Raw genomic sequence first — 16,561 nt, 5'->3', positions numbered from 1 at the left:
ATCTGGGAGATAAATCTAAAGGAACTGATGGAACATTTCTAACTAGTTCCAGAGCACTCTGTAGCAGGCTTAAGCTTTCAGGGGTAGATATAGGGGTGTAAACAAACGTGCCCAAGTATTCATCCCAGATACAAGAGAGGTTGGGTCTTGAAGGTACCAGCCAGCATGCATTACTGCAGGCAGAAAATCCTCTGGTGGGGCACAGGATGTAGAACAGGTCACACAGGCTACAAATGAGGTTATTGTGCACTGAAGATTCTTCAGGTCTCTGTTCAAAACCAAATGAACAGTGATCAAAGAAATTCTAGTGGGTTATTCACTGCCACAGGTTAGAGGTGCAGCACGGCAGAGCACACTCTTTGTAGGCAGAGATTAATGTAATGATGTTTCACGATTTGTAAAATGCAGAGCCTTCTGGACGAAGTAGTCCAGAGCTAGTTACTTAGTTGCACAGAATCCTGCTACAAGTCCTGACCATTTGAAGACTCAAGAGATCATGGGCCGTGCACTAACAATAGCTTGAGGTTTCGGTCATGACAGTTTTTCTGTACGATGGAGGCCATCTTGGTTTGGGCATTGCTCAGTTTGCATGTTGTCCGAGTGTTTTTTCAGTGTACTGTAGTCACTACCATGCCGTTACAAGTATAGATTTCCACCATCTTCCAAAGAAGAGGTGGAACTCTGCACCATCTGGTTTAGGGTGGAAACTGGAGTAGAGAGCCAGGAGGTTTCCCAAATCCAGACAACTGCTCCGCAAGCAAAGGGGGAGCCAGTAAGGTGATGAATCAGGCCAAAAGGATGTCCATCTCACCAAAAGTTAGGAGGCTGCGTACTTCACCTAAATGGTCTATCAAACAGGAACCAGCTTCACTGACATGACAATCTGGTTCAGGAACACTCTGTTTTAGAATGCATTCAAAGAATTTATCAGAATGTTTTACTTTTGGGTGAAATCTCTTCATATAAGCTACAGGATTGCAATTAACGCATTCGCTCCCCAGGAGCTCATTAGAGTTTGCATGAATATTTTCTAGGTAGGCACACTTCATCCTGTAGTAGATTGCCACGGTGTGCACTCCTGCCCTCCCAATTGATGTGCACTCCAATCAAATGATCAGTTTTGAATCGAAAACAGTCCAGACATCGTTGTGGTCTAACCACCTGCTTTGCCATCATGATAAAGTGGTCTGTGTAAGAGATGGTTCTTCGAAGGTGGAGCACTCCAACTCTTTTCAGAGAACCGTGGCAGAAATGCAGGAGAAAATGGTCTGCCTAGAGGATGAAAGAAGGGATACAATCTCACCAATTGTCTCTAAGGCCAGGCTGGAGATTCTGGACAGTCTACATTTAGACTGGCTTCTGATGTGAGTCTGAGGAGACAGGAGGTGCTATCAACCATAAAATGAAGCAACTGAGTTACTTAATAGCAGAGTCCCATGCAATATCTTTAAGCTGCCATAAACCCCATCCACAAAATGTATTAGATTGGTGTGATTCAAACAAGGCTGATAAACTTTTGAGCCAGAATTGCAATTTTCTGAAGGTAGACCATCCACTTGTTGAAACACCATTGTGCTGATGACTGCGGACCGGAAGACAAGTGAACTGTATGGAATGTCTCCAGGATACATAGTGATTTGTTGTAAGGCAAGAGGCCAGTGCACATTAACAAATGCAACTTCGGACTACCATATGGGGTTGGTGAGTGGTGAAATTAACGCAGGTGCATGGTATTGAAATAACATTCTATACATGGCAAGATTGGAATGGGTAAAATATTTGTGCCACAAGAGGTTTAAACCAAATACTACAGTTGAAAAGTAAATGTAAAGGATATGGCTCACACAAACGAGAGAAATATGAGTTGTAACGGAAAACAAAATACTCTATACCATAGCATAAAGAATACATTTAATTTATAAAAAGTAATAGGGCGATTAGGCTGTGGTTCTTTGCTGAGAATCGAACAGCAATAAAAGATGTTTGAGTAGCCATTAGATTGGATTTTCTATTAGGGCATAGTCTGTTGTATAAGATGCCATTATTTCATTGCTGCTGAGTTGAAAAAAAATTTAATAAATGTTTCATAATGTGGAGCTTGTAATCCTTAATATGGTAATATTATAATTCCAACATTGTTCATAGGTAGATAGTCTTGACGAACCAAGCATGATGCATACTGGGTTGTGAAATGTCTGTTACCGTGTGTCCTGTAGGCTTAAACTGAAAAATAAATCTGTGCCGTCTCCTCATCCCAGCATTGATGGGATGAGGAGCACTTTAGACAACTGATTAGAGTTATATCCAATCATGTATCATGTTTTGCAGTGGCATCCACCACTGCATTTATGGCATGGTGTTCTTAGCGACCATGATTTTTTATATTTCTTCTCCCAAAGTTTAGATGTTTTGGTCCACAGACCATCCAGGAACACAAAAAGTAGTCTCATCCTGAGATGGCAAAATTACATTATAAGTTTACAGAAGAACACTTTGTCCAACAGACCTGAGAAGTAGCAGACAAAAATTGTCCTGTGGCGTGAAACAAAGCAAGCCTTTTGAAATAACTCTATTTTCAGTATGATGATAAACACAAACACATATGTAAAATCTGTGCAGGTCTCAAAAGCTTTCTCAATTGTGATTCTTCTTTTTGTATAAAAATAAACCTGCAATCCGTATATCTAAGGGATTTGTTCAGAGTGCAAAAGGCCTTTTGTTTTGATCAATAAGTGATTATTTTGCTCTGTATCTTGTGATAAGTGTGGATGTTCACTGTTGAACTAAACTGATGATATATTCTGAACCTTGAAAATGAGCAATTTAGAAAGGAATCAATACTCATAATACCATAATACACAACACATGGCTAAAACATCTTCAATAATTTATTGGAATTTATTTAGTGTCACATTTGTCCATTATGCCTGGATCTTTATATTGATGCATGCGATGAAAGTGCTCAGTACCCCAGATAATTTAACCGAATCCTATTGTCATTTTGCAAGTGCAATCTAAGTCTATAATAACGTAATACCTAAAATACGTTCAGGGTTTGTCTTGCTCCTAATTAAAAAAAAATGGTTTAATAAAATAAAGCACAAACACTTGTTGAGCAACACTTAGAACAAAATTCTAAGTCACCATATCCTGATTCTTGATGGTAATATGGGCTATTGATTAAGATACAATGAGCATTACAGATATTACTTTCATACAGCATTCTGATTAGGGAAATCCCTGTCCAACAAAGGTATAACAGGAAGCTAGTGACCAATGGAAATTCCTCAAGAAGTAAATTGCGAGTTTGAGAAAGAACCCATTGGCAACAATCAACATCCTTAACTTTAATGTTTATCCCCCAAAAATCTTTAAAAAACTGATTATTTTTTTTAAAGCACAGCAGCAAGGCATTGGGATGGCATACCCAAAGTTGTATAGAACCACCCTTTATAATATTCTTAGCAGAATACACTGTTCTGTAATGTAAATATCTTCTAAATTCATTTGATAAACATAACATATCACATAACTTGATGGGAGAGACTCATGATATGATCCCTATATGCACAACCTGGTTGCTAAAGGAACTTAAATATGTGAAAGTCCTGGATGTCAAAGGAATAGAGGGAAACTTTTGCTGGGACTGTATCGTGGGTCTAGTTTTTAATTGTGTGTAATGATGTCATTTGAAGGTTATATAGGAGGACTACAGATAAACCCATTTATTAGAATGTCCAATTGAAACTTCTGTACCTATAATCGGTTTGCTACTAACCAACTGGCCCTTGAAAAAGCAGCCTGAGAGCTGTGAAACGTGCTGGCTACAATCTTTGATTGGTCAACATCTTTATCTATTGAGCTTCTAAATCACTGCAGTTTAAACAAGAACTGTGACAACTGGTCAAGAGTTACATTGATTTGTTTTGATACTTTAATTCTACTAAGAACGGAAAAATACATGAAAAAATCATTAAGTTGAGCCTTTTAATAAATGGAATTGATAAAATTGCCTCTTACCAGTTCAACCCTGTATACTAATTTTGGAGCCTCAAATGTCTTGTTTTGTTTGTGCTCCTGATGCTTCAGAGAGGTAACAGGTTGACTTGAGTATACCGGGCAGTGGACAGTTTCTTCTATTTTAACACAACACTTTCATCAAGCAGTTGCCGAAAAGTCCTGACCCAAATGAGCCAATGCCTAAAGGGCACTTACCCAAACCTCCTCTTTTTTTGGTTTTAGTGTGTTGATGTTTTTAAAGATGGAAGGGGAGTCGGCTGCTGAAAAAAACAGAACCTCCTAAGTCTCCTAGGGGGCATTTCGTCTCTATGGCACTTTCTGTCTTTGGGCATAGGAACTGGTACCTATGGCCCTGGAAACTATATCTTAAGAAGCAAAATAAATACAAGGAACTAGCTTTTAGCTGCTATTTACCTTGTGTGTTAGGGAGTTAAAGAGCAAAAGATTTTCTTTACTTTTTTCGATTTTCAATTGGGTTTTCAAAAGTCAGAGGGGGAGACAGTTATTAGTGATATTTGCTGATTAAATCTATTATATCTCCTGTGTGATCAATTTAAGCTCAATTATGCACTTGAAATAGAAGACTATTTTTTATATGAAAAATTCAAATGTTTCTTTATTCATTATGTCTGTCTTGGTTGTAGTCAGTCAAACTATTTCTTTGTTTCTGTAGATCGTGGAGTGACACTGATCCCTTCTATACCAATGACAGAAGCATCTTGACTCTTTCCACAATGGAATCGCCCGCCTGCTAACAGGATTCAAGGCTTTCATTCAATATCTGCTCACAACAGTATTTTATGGGCAATGAAGTACAAGTGGTCTGTAAAATTGGTTATATCGAAAAAGCCTCACAGATGAACTTTAATATTATGTTTGAAAAGAAACCTTAATTGCTGGTTTAAAGAAATATTTGTTACATTGTTAATATGATACCTAATTTATTGATTATACAGATGCCCTTTTCTACGCTACCCATTTCCTTTTCATGATAACTGTCAATGAAATATTTATGGAACCTGTACAGATTCCAAATTCTGCCACTAGTGCACTTTCTTGTAATTTAAAGGGTTGCACCCCTGTTTTGGAAAGTGCAGACCGTTCCCTGTGCACTACTTCAATGGCAAGAGAAAAAGGGAAATTAATATTGCAAAACATGTTTACATTCTACAGCGCATCTAGCTAACTTGAAAGTTCACCTATAAAAATATTTTTTTTACCATAGATTTCTAGCAAAAGTTCATGTTAACGACTATTTTATATTCTCTACCCGATTGAATTTCCAGTTTATATCATTCACTTTGTGCCTTGCGGATCAGCTCTAACAGTAAATGTTATTATTGATTTGCATGTGATTAGATGTGAAAACCACAAGATCACAATTGCCTTCTTTCAATGTCAGGTTCTTTATTCAACTTGTATGATTTTTTTGTTCCAATTTGTTACTATCATTTTCTTTTTTCCATTTTCTATCTGTGCCATTAGTGTTGAGCACAGTGCTTGTATACTTCACAGGGATGGCTGTCATCAGCATTAATGGATTTTACTGTTGTAATCCTGAACCACACAATCTCCCAATGTTCTTTTTAAAAGTGAGCTATTCATTTATTTTTCAAGTGACGGCATATAGACAAGGATAACACCTTATTTATGCTCCTACTACAGTATTGAATAACACAGTTAGGAACTGTATGATTATCTTCTTTGTGTTACTTCAAACAATAGCTCAGAAAGACTCTTGCGTAGTCTCCATTATGCAATAACATAATCATATCTTATTCTGATATAGTACTGTGGTATATTTGATACGTGGGTAACAAAACCCATTGAAAGGTTTCTTTTGTATGGCCGCCAAGTTTATAAATTTGCATTTATTGGAGGTTCATGACTGCATTACATAGATACCTTTCAATATATAGCTTTCACCACTAAGTACATGAGATGCAACTTGTTCTGTAGTCACAGGGGGATGTATTAAACTGGAAAGCCATTTGATTTCTATGAAAGGGACCGATTGTGGTGTCCTAAATATTATGCAACTTTTTCATAAGCTCCCTTCTGAATTAGCTCACTATGTGCAGCTAAATTTATGATTGTGAAATGCAGAAAATGTAATTATTTGCGATCGGCACTTTTGTGTTGGGTAATATTTCTAAATTAAAAACAATCATTGTTAAACATGTGACAGATTACATCTGACTAGTAAAAAGGATGGAATGTATTTTAAATTGTCTTGTTCTGTTAATTTTACTCTGTAATATTCTTTGTTTTACCATATTTAAGCTGCACACCGAAGAAAGGACCTCATCTTTTTAAATGTTTATGTACAGGTTTATGGAAACTATCCACATAACCTGTGCTGTTGATGCTTTATAATGAAAACTGAAATAAATGGAAATTGCACGTGATTTGGTTTAGATTTCATGTTTTATGTACACCAATAGAACATGAATCCTCTATTTCACATTCCCACCTACAGTGGACTACTTGAGTGTCTATAGCAACAATTAAAAAGGCGTCATAGCTTTATTCAAACCTCTTAACATAATATGAAGTATGCAGATGTAATTCTTCTCTATTAGCAATGAACAATTCCACCTGCTAGCCTACGTCCTGTTTCCACTGTAACCACTGCAAATTGGGACCTGTGCATAGTTCAGGAGTTGGTTGTCAGTACTTGCTTTGTCTTGTCATAGTTTTTGCAAAACATTATTGTTGAAGAAGCTGTCAAGCCCTCGTCAATCTTTAAACAAAAACAAAAAAAACACTATTGGCTACTAGCAAAAGTATTTTTTGGGTCTCAAAAAGCACACATTGCTATACTAATCCCTGGCACTGAAGGGAACTACAGTGTTGTGAAAGAGCAGAATAATTAGCCAATGGTTGAAGTACACTGACTTAGTGCATCATTTTGTATGATGTAGCGGGTGGAAGAATTGTGTGAATGACACAGTAACAGACCAATGGATGACAAAAGCTGGCTGAAATCTCCTATATGTAAGGTTTTAGTCAAATCAAAAAGTAAAAATGCCAGACCTAAAATGGAAATGAGAGCGTACTTATGGGAATTTTTACTTGTATGGGACAGGATTGAAAGGTTATATATCGCTGATACACTACCTGTCTCACGGGTTCCACTTCTCCAGCTCAATAGCGGTTCAATGGGAGGGTCACATTTTTCAATCCATGTTTATTTTTTTTTTATCAACTTAACGCCAATTTAAAATTCTCCAATAACCCTTAGCCACTCTGTCTTCATATGCCGGAATACTTGGACAACATGAAATTTGTAGCACAGGATCCTGTTCTCCTACATAACCAACTGCACTCTGGCCTCTGATTTATTTTGTTTGAAAAGGCTCCACTGGCCAGTACAAAAAATGTCATTACCTCAATACAAATTATACAATTTGTTTTTTTAAATTGCATCAATCTTTCTACACGATATGTAAAGTCTAAAACCTACATTAGTAGTGTCAGGGGAGGTAGATGGCATCTGAGATCGTAACTGTTTTTCACAAACCAGCCATTGGTTTGAGAAAATACTTTTGTTATTCATGTAATCCCGGGTATATAAATCTGGTGTGAAATAGATCTTGAACCTTGACATTGCAAGGAAACAGCCTTTACCATGAATCCTCCACCACGCAGGTATGTACCATGCAGGTAAGTTTTTGTACCTTCACCCTGCAGTTCTTTATCAAACCAGTAAGTATTTTTTTTGTTATAGAAATTAATTGTTTAGTTGCAGAAAGGGGTAAAGGGAGGTAAGGGTGATTTCAGGTTTCATTGGGTGGTAGAGAGAGGTAAAGGCAATTTTCGGGTTCAGGGTGGTTAGAGGTAATGCAGATTATGTTGATTTTAGGGTTAAGAGGTGGGTAAGGGTGTATAATAAAGCAAGGGAGATTTTAGGGTTAAAGGCTGGGGAGAGGTAAAGGGAGGTAAGGGTGCTTTTAGTGTTTAGGGCTGGGTTGAGGTAAAGGGAGGTAAGGATTTCAAAAGGGGGGTTGGTGGGTTCCCCCCAAAAATGTGTGTGTATATATATATTCACACAGATTTGCACACATATTTATACATAAGTGTGTGTATATAATATATATATATATATTTGAGCAGTAACACATTCACCTATATATGTGTGTGTATGTATGTCTATATATGTATATATATATAGACGAAACACCCCTCCGAATGAGAAAGGAAAGAGGCCACACGGGGAAACCTTCGGGAGCCGTTTAATGGAGACAGCAAAGCATGATGCATTTCGGCATTAGTAGCCTTCCTCAGATGCTGCTGCTACCGCGATATAACTCCACCCTCGCCTTATAAGTGTCCTGCATTGCCCTCATTGGAAGGTAAGTTCTGACCCCAGGTCACATGATCTTTTAACCAATGTAGTCCAAAATGGTACTTCATATCCCAGAAAGCACTGCTCCTTGGTGGATGTTGCGTGGAAAAGGGATCTCTGTTCAGGGGAAAGGCGTGGCAATTCAAATGGAGTGTCCCGGTAAAATAAAGACCTCAGGCTCCCTTGGGTCCCCTTAACGATCCAGCTTCCAGTATAGGCGTCCGCTGGGCCATGAGTCACCAATATAGTAATTGCGGCTCCTCGTGCAGTCACGAGCTGCACCTGGCAGTGGTCCGTAGGTTCACCAACATTCGAGGCGGGCAGGAGTAATTCGATACCTCAAAGGAAAGAAAAGCTGAAACAGCTGGTGCCAGCAACTCTCCTGCCGCTGGGTAGAACGGGGCCTCTTGCGCACCTCTGGCATGTGCGCGAGTAGAATACAGACGAAACACCCCTCCGAATGAGAAAGGAAAGAGGCCACACGGGGAAACCTTCGGGAGCCGTTTAATGGAGACAGCAAAGCATGATGCATTTCGGCATTAGTAGCCTTCCTCAGATGCTGCTGCTACCGCGATATAACTCCACCCTCGCCTTATAAGTGTCCTGCATTGCCCTCATTGGAAGGTAAGTTCTGACCCCAGGTCACATGATCTTTTAACCAATGTAGTCCAAAATGGTACTTCATATCCCAGAAAGCACTGCTCCTTGGTATATATATGTGTGTTTGTGTCTCCCTGGGGTGCTGTTATATTTTTATGCACCTTCGGTATCATATAAAACACTGGTAATGTGGGTTGATCTTGCTTTAAAAACCTAAATTCATCCCAACTTAAAATTGCTTCATCTTTCCAAATATTGTTTATTTGTAAACTCCTCTTTAACACTTAGAAGGGGTGGGGAAAGCGTGGAGTCTAGAAGGCCTTGAAGCAGGACATTGCTCCCATCCAGATGTCAGATCACAAATGGCTTGAACAGCAGTTTCTATGCCACTTTATGGGATGAACTGTTTCACCTTTTTTTTCTTTCAGTAGTGAGAGCTGGTACTAGGCCACCTTTGCTTTCTTTGAAATGTTTTCCTTGATGGTGAGATGTGTCCAGTATGAATCCAAGTGACTTGTCATTAGGTCTAAACTGGAGTTTAAATCTGTCAAGGTCCATGTCATTAGACTAGTTGTTACTTGTTGTTCTTGGCAAATAACAGGAATTCTATGTTGGTGGGATTAAGCTTCAGGTCTGTCCTGCAACTCCAACCTGGGTGGGGTGCAAGGATGAGTTGAGGCATTAGATGTCTGGACCAGAGGATACTTTCAAGTAGCTGTGTGTATTGATGCTATTATTGTTGAATAGCGCCCAAGGCTCGACATAGAGGTTGAAGATGATTGGGAACAAGATGGATCTTTGGGGAACTCTTTTGGTGAAAGGGTTCTTCTACGACCTGGATGTGCATACCTGAATGAACTGGTGTCAGATAGGTATAAGGAGAATAAGGCGAAGGATGTTTCTGGTGAATCACATTCAAGATTTCAGTATATGAATGAGGATGTGATGGTTGATGCCATGTTTCACCGTCCTTACCATGAGTTCATGATTTTAGAGGTACCTGTACGAGCAAATGATTAGATGAGCCACTACACCCCTTCCAACCCTTAGCCCAGATCGCACAGCATACACGCATTCTTGCTCTCATCAAAGGGGTCAAATGCATCTTAACCTTCACCTCAAACTCATTCTGCACTTTACAGTGGCCTCACACCCGGATTGATATGTACATATTGCTTTTTGTAGATTCTGATATGCATGTTATGTTGTCATTCTCCTGCTATGTCATGTTGCACCAATAGACTGCCTCAATAAAAAGAATTTGAAAAACTAAAAAAATAGAATTAAATGATGGGGGATGATTTACTATGTTGAAAACAACCGAAAGATCTAGCTATATTAGGAAGCAGATGTTATCTTTATTGTCAGAGAGGCACAGTATATGCTTTGTAAGATAGCTGTCTCCATGCTTCAGCATGATCTAGAGCCACATTCATAGTTGTGCAGGGTATGGATGGCATTTATGTGAGCTTGAATTGTTGACCATAGAATGCTTTTTTGGCCAATTAAGGTTATGTGAATGATTTGCTTGTATTTGTTAAAGTCATGAGGGGGCTAGTGTTGATTTCTTCTGTAGTGGGAGTAGCTGGCCTGTCTTGAGAGATTCTGAGAAGATGCCTTTAGTGAGAGAGATATGGATAATGGTGAGCAGGGTTAAAAGAGTGCCTCCAGTGAGGCTTTGATGAAGCACAAGAGTAGAACATCATCTTCATTTTAGTTTGCTTTAGGGATGGTTGAGAGTATATCGGTGATATCTGTGAGAGGAGGCGCTTTGAAGTATGACCATGGTAGGCTGCTACAAGAAGTGGTCGGTCTAAGAAAAAAAATAAAAGCAGTCTTGGATGCTTCCAGAATCAATGCAATCCCAATCTATACCCAACACTCCTGTTCTTAGGTTTACTTTGTGATGGTGGAAAAGCTATGCCTATTGCATCCCTTCATACAGAAGGATCAAGGGCCATTTTGTGAACATATTCAGTGCTCATGCGTCATGCTAAGATTTGTAAGAGGGGGAGTTGTATTGGAAGCTATGTTTATATAGAGTAAGCTGTGCTTCTCCCACGCAGAGATTTGTTTGAGTGTTAATAACAAAGGAAGCAATGAACCTACTTGTACCATGTGGGAATAAAGCTTACTCCCAGATACAAGGGCCAAACACCACAAGCTGCCAGCTCGGTTGTCAGAATTATTAAGTTAAGGGAAATCAAAAACAATTCTATGGGTGTTTTGGGGTTTGCAAAGAAAACAGTTAATAAAGTGGTGCTTAATCAATGATTTTCTCTGCTGTACCAAACTATTTGACTTCCAAGTGAATTGTTATTTTTACTCCTGTAAGGCAATACAATACCCTGGGGTTGGGTAAGTGATATACAAACAGAAAATAAATAAACAAAAAATATTACAGTTAATTTGAAAATCAGTAGCAATTGTGGTGATTAATTTTGAACGCGCCCTTTCTACCACTTTGTCTTTGAAAACTTTGTAAATTATTTGATACAACAAAACACCTGAATCTCACTGGCCCATCTCATAGGAATAATGCCTACTAAAGGGCTTCCTAAACAAAATCTGATGGCTCTACTACTTGAACCTTACCTCTCTAGTATTCATTGTGAATCATGAGCGCCTGGCAACCAGAATCCACCAGTTGCCCATGGTGCATCGTATTGTGACAGCTGCAGAATTTTACAAGATTTTGTTGTACTGTCCTCCTGATATTGTTGAACCCAGCAGATTCTGTCTCATATGTGATGGCCCTAATTCTGTCCTCTGCAACTGCATTAATTGGTCTAAACCAGAATCTCTACCCATCTGTTCTGTTACAAACATATCAGTTTATGGTCCCACACAACTCGAAGTACCTAGGCATTCCTGATACCCTGGGCTCACCAACATCGTGCGTGACAGTATTCTACCACTGCTGGTAAAAAAGAATAACAACTTTGCAAGTTGATCAGGCATACAATTGTCTTTACAGGACAGAGGACAGACAATAAAGATAAGGAACGCTCCATGGTTCAGTTATTTTTTTTGTTGCTATGACAAGTGTAGAAGGTCATATAAATCCAACAAACTTTGTCCTGTTTTAAATAATAATGCTTGAACAAAGAAAATATTCCAATATATTTTTTATTATTGAAGTGACTTTCCACTCCTGTGAGTCACCCTTTCAAATAATCAATCTTAGAAAAGTCATACATTAATGTATTCTATGCCTCCAACATAAGCGAATAAGAAAAACATTACATATTTTCTTATTTAACAAAAAACAAGGTTTTCTCATGAAGTTTTAATGAATGCTCAATGCATTTCCGGGGCCACTGTAAAAACAATCAATAGATGTTCTTGTTTAATTATACAAAAATATACAGGAAGGAGGTGCTTTTGCACTTGTGATTGCTGTGCATGTTTTAACGGATGACGTTGTGGAGAGGTGCTCACAAAGATAAAGAATAGTACCATCACCTCATCAGCTGGAGGGATACTCATTAGTTAAAAGCTGTGATATGGAGAAAAGATAAAGAAGTCTTAAAAGGTTTCCTGGTCCTAATGTGTCGTATAAGCGTGCTCGCCAAATAACACCCAATGAATGACATTACTAGTCTTAAATAATCGAAGGGCAGCTACTTACTTGGAATAATAGGACTATATGTGCTTATAGGAACAATCTTCATATGTACTTATTCCAAAGATGTAGCCTACAAGGTAATAATTGTTGAAATTAAATATTATTCAAAAGTTGCTGGCGGTCATATTGGAACTAGGTGAAAACGAATGGGAAATGATGCCTTTAGATTTTTTTAGTCAAGGAAAACCCCTTGTGTCCAGGAATAATCAAAACACATAAATTAATAGACGCTGTTCCTGAAAGATAGTGAACAACACTGTCTGAGGCATATACATACCTACTATTTAGATAACTCTAAATACCGAGCGTATCAAGTGTTGAAGGGAAAAGATCTCTGTAAGAATAACACAGGTGCAGGTTGACAATACAATATGGTTTAATGCATTAATCAGCTGGGGAGATCAGCCAGGCTCAGCAGAGACTGGAGTCTGATGTCCAATGAACAGTTCAAAAGCAGTGTCTTATATACGCTAAAACCACAAGACAAAGAAGTAAAATTATATACAACGAAAGGAGCATATCAATCATATCCATTTACTTGCAATGCTACCCCATTGCTCTATTATAGATTGTACCTTCTATTTGTGATGGTCAGTGGTTGTACATCCAATGCTCAAGACCTCTTATTATCAATAGATCCACCTTCTTTTTTTTAATTGGTAAAAACAGATTATGGTTGGAATAACAACTCACCCAATTTATTAAGCTATAGTGTCAAATTGAAAACTACGTACCAATATTTATCATTTCACATCTAGATTCTTATCTCAGAATTTTAAGACGGCGGGAATAGTTCTTTTAACTCTGCAAAGTATAGAGTATAATTATAAACATGGTCTAGGTGTCTATACCCCCGAATGTATCAGTCATTACCCTCTCATTCTTTAATGTTTAGGAATCTTTCGTATTACGCATAAAACCTGTAGCTCAATATTCAATATCAAGTACCTTATTATTGTGACAGAATCAGCAATATTAATTAATGGTCCGCTGATATCTTCTCATCATTATACGATTATCATCATTCTTCCTAATTTGATAAAATTAATAATTATTCCAATATCACCTATGCAATTTTAGTTTATTTGAACTCAAAGTGAACACCCACATACCGTTAATTACTCTTCTTTAGGTTGTCCACATCAATTTTATTCTTTACCCTCGATCGTGCTTCATAAATTGCTGATATATTTCATTTGGATACTGTTGGTAGACCAGGTTTACTATAATAAACAGAATAACATTCACCAAAATCCACCCCAAATCTTGCTTCCATTTCTTTCTAAAAATCCCCGCTCGACCCGCATAGTCTCACCGTTATCGAAGTCTAAGCGCCAATCGTCATTCGCTGTCAGTCTCGGAAATCCCGCCGTAACCCAACTCCACTGACTCACCCGTATTTGAATCATGTATAAACCTATCAGGATTGGTTAACATGTCAAGTATTCATGAGGTAATAGGCGAATGGAACTTGAGTTAACAGAAAAGGCGAAGGGGAATGTACTGAAGTAGCAGATGAGAGAGGGAACAGGTGAACAAGTACTCGGATTGGTGGATGGAAGGAAAAAGCTAGTCTTAACGTCCGTTTGAAAATAGTGACTTCTGAATTGGTCAATTGAAATAGCGGACCAGAGAGGGAACTGAATACGGAAGGGAAGGCGGGTTTTCAACCGAGCTGACCGGATCGGACAATGGACTAATTGGACATTGAACCTGATAGGTTGATACATGATTCAAATTCTATTTCTCGTGCAGAGGCCTGGACCTGTATTTCTACTGAGGCCTAAAGCTGCTTTTACCTTGGAACTTCTGCATAGAAGTTGCAGGCCGTGTGTGTGTGTGTGTGTGTGTGTGTGTGTGTGTGTGTGTGTGTGTGTGTGTGTGTGTGTGTGTGTGTGTGTGTGTGTGTGTGTGTGTGTGTGTGTGTGTGTGTGTGTGTGTGTGTGTGTGTGTGTGTGTGTGTGTGTGTGTGTGTGTGTGTGTGTGTGTGTGTGTGTGTGTGTGTGTGTGTGTGTGTGTGTGTGTGTGTGTGTGTGTGTGTGTACAAAATGTATCCTCTTTTTCACTATATCATTCCCCCCTCTAGTTGATTCTTCAACTACTACTTCTCCTAATCTCCCATACTCAAAGGACATCTCATATATAACACTCTGTTCTAAGACATCTGTCGTGCTTTTCCTGACCAATAATGCTTCTCCCACGTTAGCTGTCATCTTTTTGCAACAGGCTGGTATCACCTGAAATACAAGGCACATCAAAAGCAATACAACAATTAGAGGCAACAAGGCCTTGAATAACCCCAACATCCAGGAGGCACCCAATCGAACCAACCCTTGAACCACTCATCCGGAGCACCCCCCTCTTCGACCATCTTCTTGTGGAGTCATGCAATGTCTGAATGGCCCCGGTCAATGTCCCATTGTCTGCATCATTGGCTGGCACATACGTGCAGCAGGCGGATCCAATCTTCTTGCACACACACCCCCTCCATGGCCGTCATTAAATCTAGAATGTATCTATGCTGCATCACCATTAATCCAAGGGAACGTAGTTCTTCCTTTATGGTATTGAAGCCATCTTCCGTGGCATATATGGCCTTCATTAGCTCCCATCTTGTGATCTGGAGCTAGCGGGCGGTTGCTTTCGCCTGAAACAATGGTATAATGCTGCCAAAGAATAGCTGGGTATCATTAAAAAGTCTGTATTCTTGCGGAACATCTTTCCAGGTTGTGGTGCCAAAGTACTCAGCATATCGTTTCTTCACATGGTGATGCAGCAGGGTCGTTGGACCGCTCATGAGATGGTAGTGCAATGTCTTCATATCCACTCCTGGTATCACCAGGGAGGGGGTGTGCAGTGTGACCAGGGCGCATAGGTGGAGCTGGGCCCCACACTGCCAAAAGTGGTCCATCAGGCTGGCGGTGCCCCCCTGCATGTCGGAGTTGTCCACAGTGGTACTGCAGTTGCGGTTTACTGTCCCATTTCCTCTAAAACAAAGAGAAAACTGTGTTAATTTTATTGCTGCCCTAGGGTATGTGTTAGTTCCTGTCCAGGTATATCTCTGTATGTTTGCATCCCATATTTGCTGACATTGTCCTACTACCTTATCAAATTTTAAAGGGTTATTTGATTTAATGCCATTCCACAATGATATAGCTCTACATATGAATGTGGCACCAGTGTGCCATTTATCATTGACAAATACTGATCCTGTAACATTGAGTACTGGCCTAGCTGCGCAATCAGGGGGCAGAGGTTTGGCTGAATAGTTACTACATTCGGATGATGGATTAGACTTTCATAAAAAGCCCCGCTGTAATATCCATTTTTCCCAAACTGCATAGTTTCTTTTCTGCCCTGCTTTCTTCATTCTTGATACTGCCTTCACTATGTCTTCATTTTCTGTCAGAATTTGTAGGATCCCAGGGGTGGTGTCAAATAAGGTTGTATTGACTCCGTATGTTGCCGGACTAACATTCATTGGTTGTAGCTGCGCTTTTATTCTACATAAAAAGAGGTGCAAAAGACCGTGCGTAACATTCGGCGGTACCTCCTTGGGGTGATGCAATCTATCTACCGCAGTGGCATGGGGAATAAGGGAGCATACATAACAACTGGTATTCGTTGTAGATTGGCCTATACAATGCACGTGCTGGTACCAACTATTTTCAAGCAGAGCATTGTGGAGAGGGTGATTATCCGTATCATTTTCAACACTTCTACGCATGTGCATAATATCTAATGTAGAGAGAAAATCGAAATAGACTAGGGCTATCGTCATCAATATTAACGCACCGAGGAGGAAAAATAAAAGAATAGTACATAACTTAAAATAAGTGTCTGTTGAAGCTGAAGCTTTGGAGGGAGGCTTTACTCCGGTTGCTTCTCCTGTTCTCCTCCCTTTTCCTGCTTGGTGTCCGAAAGGATAGATGTCAAGGTTGGCGCCAGGCGAATGTCCCTCAGAT

At 39.3% G+C, this 16,561-nt stretch overlaps 1 protein-coding gene across 2 annotated transcripts in view; it reads left to right on the top strand.

The window, feature by feature from the left end:
• Positions 1-6,428, top strand: part of ATP11B (ATPase phospholipid transporting 11B (putative)) — a 446,007-nt gene extending 439,579 nt beyond the window's left edge. For both annotated transcript variants that reach the window (XM_085635367.1, XM_085635368.1), the window contains one exon: positions 4,694-6,428. In XM_085635367.1, coding sequence (XP_085491493.1) covers positions 4,694-4,775 — 82 coding nt within the window. In that variant the 3' untranslated portion in view covers positions 4,776-6,428. The remainder of the gene's footprint in view (positions 1-4,693) is intronic.
• The last annotated feature ends 10,133 nt before the right edge of the window (positions 6,429-16,561 follow it).

The sequence above is a fragment of the Triturus cristatus genome, chromosome 11, assembly GCF_964204655.1.
Source record: "Triturus cristatus chromosome 11, aTriCri1.1, whole genome shotgun sequence".
Classification (NCBI taxonomy): Eukaryota; Metazoa; Chordata; class Amphibia; order Caudata; family Salamandridae; genus Triturus; species Triturus cristatus.
This window is presented reverse-complemented; position numbering and strand designations above follow the sequence as displayed.